The 6,000-nt window shown below is 44.0% G+C and overlaps 1 protein-coding gene across 2 annotated transcripts in view; it reads right to left on the bottom strand.

Moving 5' to 3' along the window:
• Window positions 1–1,264: 1,264 nt before the first annotated feature.
• The window catches only part of FRMD5 (FERM domain containing 5), a 269,594-nt gene continuing 264,858 nt past the window's right edge, over window positions 1,265–6,000 (bottom strand). For both annotated transcript variants that reach the window (XM_030190473.1, XM_030190474.1), the window contains one exon: window positions 1,265–2,138. In XM_030190473.1, coding sequence (XP_030046333.1) covers window positions 1,576–2,138 — 563 coding nt within the window. In that variant the 3' untranslated portion in view covers window positions 1,265–1,575. The remainder of the gene's footprint in view (window positions 2,139–6,000) is intronic.

Below are 6,000 nucleotides of genomic sequence, written 5' to 3'. Positions count from 1 at the left end.
AAAAAACACTCCCATTTTCATATTACAACATTACATTTGCAAGAAGACTGCTTTTAAATTTAGATGCAGCTTTCAAAATGTTGTGTGTGTGTGCTCAGCAGTACAGAGAAAATGAAGTGCGTTTGCTTTGAAATGTTTACGGCTGAAGTCTGCATCATACTGTCACCTAAGTGAGTCAGAAAATAGTTTGTCTACCATACTGTCCAGTATTATATAACACAATGCCCACTCAAGCCATACCATTTAAAAAATCATTAGAAGTATTAATAAAATAGCATTTTTTGTTGTTAAAATATATATTGAAACAGTCTCTTCTATACAAAATCAAGTAAAAAAAAAAATTCTGCGGGGAAAAAAAAACTTTCATGTTTCCAAAACCAGGTGCACATCCCTGCAAGCACCAAGAGGACACACTGTCCTTCCTAGAGGCTGCTAATCTCTGCTTCATCGCTACCAACTACTTTACAGATTTCTGCTCCTGTGTAAAAAGAATGGAAGCAATTCCTTGGGAAAAATCACGAGCAACAGTGTAATGCTGCTCGTTAGGTTTGGCTCATGATGGGCACGTAAATACTTCCTCCTAAGTAGATGTGGTATCGGACATAACAGCTGGAGCAAGATCAAGGGCCCCTTTTCAATCTATGAATCATTTGTGAAAGGTAGCATTATGAGAATTGTTTCTAAGCTCCAGCAGTATGAATGTAGCCCTGGATTAAGCATTAAGCACATGCTTAGGACACCAAAGGAAAAGGGGGCAACTCAGTTTTTGCCACTAGCTATCATGAGTTAACTCTTTCACTGCCGGCTACCACATCCATTCCAACATGGATTCCAGGGTTTTTCTAATCGTTATATACATAATGGTTTGTTTCGTACAATATTTCGCAGCACTTATTGAGTCAGTCAAGCAAAGGAAGGGCTGAGGGGCACCATTGTTGGGCTGTGCTTAGGACATCAGTTGAGCTTTATCCAGACCTAGTTTTGAATGCCAGTTTGTTTCTAACTCATCACGCTTTCATGCTGACAGATTTAGACCCTAAAACAAGGTGAGTACATTGGGTTGGGTGATTCACAATGGGAATGTTAGCACTCATCTATCAATGGCACACGTTATTTCTAAAGGGTTATAGACTGCAGTGCAGCAGAAGGAAAATTCAAACTTTAATTAGGTAAACATTACTATTCTAAAATTAGCTGCATCCTGTTGCAGGCCCCTTCTATATCCTAAGTCTAACCCAACCCTCCCCACCCCTACTGTGCTAGCACCTGAACTATTAACATCTTGCATCTGATATGCTGGAAAAAGCCAAGCACACAGGGAAAGAAAGGAGCAGCAAGATTCAATGAGCCTGTGAACCAAGGAAAACTGAAGAGAAATGGAAGGTGTCAAGTTCTTCTTCATGTGTTTACTTTCCATATCTGTGTGTCTGTCATTCAGTTGCTCTGTGGACTGCTTTGGAAGCCTCTCTCCTTCCCATTTTTCCATCGCAATGCAGATGAGTTCATGGTGTTACTGCCTGGGCTGTAAAGCAGAGTCTTCTTAGAGCACTAGGACAATGGCCAGGACTTTCACCTTCATGTATCTATTAGAAGGCCAATCACTAAGCGCAGCTTGCAGGCAAACCACCGTCTGAGGGGACAGAAGTACTGATAATGAAACTGTTCAAATTCAGGGGTCTGACGGATATCTTGCAAGAATGCCACATCCAGCTCCGACTCGGTTAAGATGATGAGGAGCAACAGCAGAACAAAGAGGAGCCCAAGGGAGACGAGGAAGAGACGAATAACACTGCAAACGAACATATTCATCTGTTCAGTATGCGTGTGGGTGCAAAGGCAGAGAGACCGGACCTCAACACCCTCTTCTCCTGCTGCTGGGGTGCTGGCTTCAGACTCATTTTCTTCCTCAATGCTGCAAGGGGTACCATTGATCTGTCTGCCTAACAGCAGCTCTAGGTTCTGTTCTGCCACTGGCGTTGGAAGCACACTCTCTGAAGGGCTGTACATATCATCTGCAAAGGTGGTTTCTCCCACATTGCCCTCACTCATGCCAGCAGGTGTACAGGGAAGAAAGGCATCACTGTGAGAAGTGGAGCGCACAGGAGTGGAGTGAGCACTATCTCGCAAGGACTCCAGACCTAGTATAGAAAAAAAAGACACAGATACATCTCAGAGGCAGAGACAAATCCAAAAGGAAAAACTGTGAGCAAAGCTGTGACTCAGGACTACTATATAAAGTGGGTAACTACTGTTACCAGGGAGTGGAGGGGGGGAGGGGAACGCTTGGGCACTGATTCACAAAGGGGATCGAATGTAAATTAATTTGACAGCTCCAATGCACTGGACACGACCCCCCCCCCCCCCCACACACACACACACACAGACAAAATTCCTTGGTGGTCCCCCAACACCCCTCCTGCCTTCCCCCTGACAAAATTCCCTGGTAGTCCAGTGGACTGCACCCCTCCCCCAGCAACTGACCAAAATGACCCTCCCTCCTCCCCAATACCCTAAAAAATGTTGGGCAAGCGCAACACCTCCTCTTCCAAAAAGGCAGCGTCCAGTCTCTGCCCGGTGCATTTTGGGATGGACTGGGTGGGGTTAAACACCATACAAGGCCCAACCCTGAGGTGGGAGGTGCTGTTCCCACATTTCTGCCTCCATCTTTCGGGGGGGGGGGGGGGGGGGGTCGTCACTAGATTAAGAGGGCCATTGTTGCTTTTGGGGGGTTAGGAAGGGACTTGGGGGGGGGGGGGGGGGGGTCACTAGATCACCAGGACTTTTCTTGCCACAGGGGGCCAGTGTGTGTGGTGGGGGGAAATCGGGGTCCACTGCACCGGGAATTTTTAGCAGGGGGTTGGGAAGAACGAGGAGCAGGAGGCGGTCTACTGGACCACCAGGGATGGAGGTGTCAATGCACTTATGAAAGGGGGGGGGGCAGTCTGCTTGCACTACTATACAATACAAGCAGACTGCTGTCCATAACGACAGGTCCAGACCTGCCATAAAATTCTGCACATTAAAGGTAGATGCTTCGTGCACGGAATTGTCTGTGTAAATACTAATGAGCTCCTTCCAATGCATTTGCACAGGGTTTTTGGTAGCTGCTAATGGCACAAGTTGGAGCCATGGAAAACCCTTTTGTGCATTACTAGCTAAATAACTTTTGCTTTAGACTGGCTACAACCAGTCTAAAGCAAACGTTAACAGCACGGTAAGTTTTGTGCATTGGGCCCTCAGTCTAAAACAAATCTTCCTGTGAAATTAGAGATACAGGATCATTCAGACACTATAAAGTCTGTACATGATTCCTAGAAGTGAATAGAAGCTTAGTGGATAGAGCAGCAGGTGCAGAACTAGGGAAACTAGAGTTCAAATCCTACTTCCACTCCTTGTGATCCTGAGCAAATCCACTAACTGAAGTACAAACTTAAGATTTAAGCTCTTTGGGTCTGCACCTGAATTTAACACCCTGAGCTACAAGTGAAAAGGCCTGAGCTAACTTCACATTTCCCTTCCCCTAACTGCCCTTGCAACAGAGAAGTTCTCTAATCTATTTCTTCATGTCTTCTCTCCACTCACTTTCTGGACTCAGTCTTCTTTCTCAATGCTGAACTCATACAAGATTTGCACCGTCTCTTTCGCTGCTGCTATGGCAAGTATTTCACGGATTCTCTTGCTTTCTCGATTCCAATAGGAATTACTCTGCATTTCTTCTCTCTCCACTAAACCTATAATTTATCATCTATTCCTCGTAACCTTCAAGGCTTGCCATCTCCCCTTCACAATGCATCTAGCAAAGTAACAGTCTCCTCACTGCTCTCCCTGAATACGCTGCTGACGAAGCTCAGATTTCCCTCCACTGGCTCCTCTCAGCTTTCCCTCTATTTAATCTCTTACAAAGGTTTCTGTTCAGCGCTCACCAAGCACAGAGCTGCAGAAGACCCACAGACTGACAACAGAGGTTCATTCCACTCTAGTGACAGAGAAGGCATTTGATAGCCTTTCATAGGAAAGGGTCTTAAATAAACTGAGGAACACTGAGGTGGGTCTTGAACTACTAAACTAGATTTTATTTTGGTTGAATGATAAGTAACACAGGGTAGTAGTAAATGAAATTCATGCCACACAAAAAAAGAGGGATGATAAAAGATATTTAAGAACATTTGGTAGGAAGGCTCTTTCTTTTCACAGACAAAAGATTTGTAAAAAAAAAAAATTAAAATTAACAGTTCAAACTGAGTGGGGAAAAAGATTGAACAAGAAACTGGCAACTAAAGTTAACCTGTACTCATACACTGTGCTACATTGTATGCCGCACCGAACCTGCTATCGAGCAGAAAAGAGTGGGGTATAAATGCTACAAATAAATAAAACCCTAAAATATACACAATTCTCAATTTATGTGAAACAACCAAAATCCGAAGAAAGTGGTTCCCCAACGCAAGCAACGCCAACACATTGTGTGTGTGTGTGTAGTTTTAGAGCTAAGTGATATATGAAAGACGAACTATTAACATTCTCCATACTATTTAAGCAGGAATTGGATGCAATTAAAGCAACTTTCATCACTACACAGAATCTGACCAAATTACCACCCCTGCCTCAAAGAATAGAACGGTCACAGTACACTCAGGCATATTACGTCACATTGCATAGAAGCATTAGCCCTCACAACTGTTGCCCCTACATAATTCTTTTGCTGCATTCGAGTGTTGTATGCTCAAGAAGAAAAGAAGTGAGGTGGAACCAGATCCAATGAAAGCAGCTTAAGAGAAAAGATACTCCCAAAACACTAATAAAGGAGAAAGGAAATTGGACTTGATATACCACCTTTCTGTGGTTTTTGCAACTACATTCAAAGTGGTTTACATAGTATATACAGGTACTTATTTGTACGCGGGGCAATGGAGGGTTAAGAGACTTGGCCAAGGTCACAAGGAGCTGCAGTGGGAATTAAACCCAGTTCCCCAGGATCAAAGTCCGCTGCACTAACCGCTAGGCTACTCCTCTGCTCCATCCCTCATACAAGACGAGGAATGGTGGACCCAACAACATTCTGGCAAACAATATACAATAACAACTGGTCTCTACAAACCAACTACCTCCAATACCTACAATAGACTTCCTCGCAGAATGGGAATACTTTTAAGGAAGAGGAGGAAATATTTTTTTCACTCAATGACTACTTAAGCTCTGGAACTCTTTGCTGGAGGATGTGGTAACAGTGGTTAGTGTATCTGGGTTTAAAAAAAGGTTTGGATAAGTTCCTGGAGGAAAAGTCCATAGGTTTGAGGTACGTAGGAGGATGCGGCAATACGTGGAAAAAAACAAAAAACTATATTGTAACGATGGGCTACATCCTTGAAATGACAAGGAGGAGAGGAACATTTGCTTTCTTAGTCGAATGGATCGAGCAAAGCATAAGGATATATTAATCAGCAGGCTGGATGTGGGTCCATACAGACTGTGATAGACTAAGCAAGTGGCTTTAAATTTGATTCTTTTGACTAAGGGGAGCCAGTGTAGGTTAGCCAGATATGGTGAGATGCTGGACAGTCACTCACAATATAGTAACCAAGACATTCCGCCACCATTACCAAATCCTTCCTCACAGCTCTCTCTGCTTCACAGATTCTACATTTTACAATAGGAAAAGGATTCTGCTGAATACATTTATGGATTATGATCATTTTTATCATTAATTTGAAGATGTAATCATCACAGAAAACGCCCAAGAACTATATGTCCTACCACTGTGGTGCACAGATCCATACACTGATGTCACGGACAGATACACAAAAGGCACCTCTAGGCTGACAAACATCTGTACACAGTGTCACAGAAGCAGGAGTACATTCGTGCCATTACCTAGGGTTAGGTCTTCCCTGCCATCCGGACGATCGCTGTGACTGAACGAAGTTAGTGCTGGAAACAGAGGCACAGCCCCAAGTGCTTTTCCCAGAAGCCGGGGCCCCAGGCTTAGTACCCGAACTTTCA

The sequence above is a fragment of the Microcaecilia unicolor genome, chromosome 1 (assembly GCF_901765095.1).
Source record: "Microcaecilia unicolor chromosome 1, aMicUni1.1, whole genome shotgun sequence".
NCBI classification, from domain to species: domain Eukaryota; kingdom Metazoa; phylum Chordata; class Amphibia; order Gymnophiona; family Siphonopidae; genus Microcaecilia; species Microcaecilia unicolor.
This window is presented reverse-complemented; position numbering and strand designations above follow the sequence as displayed.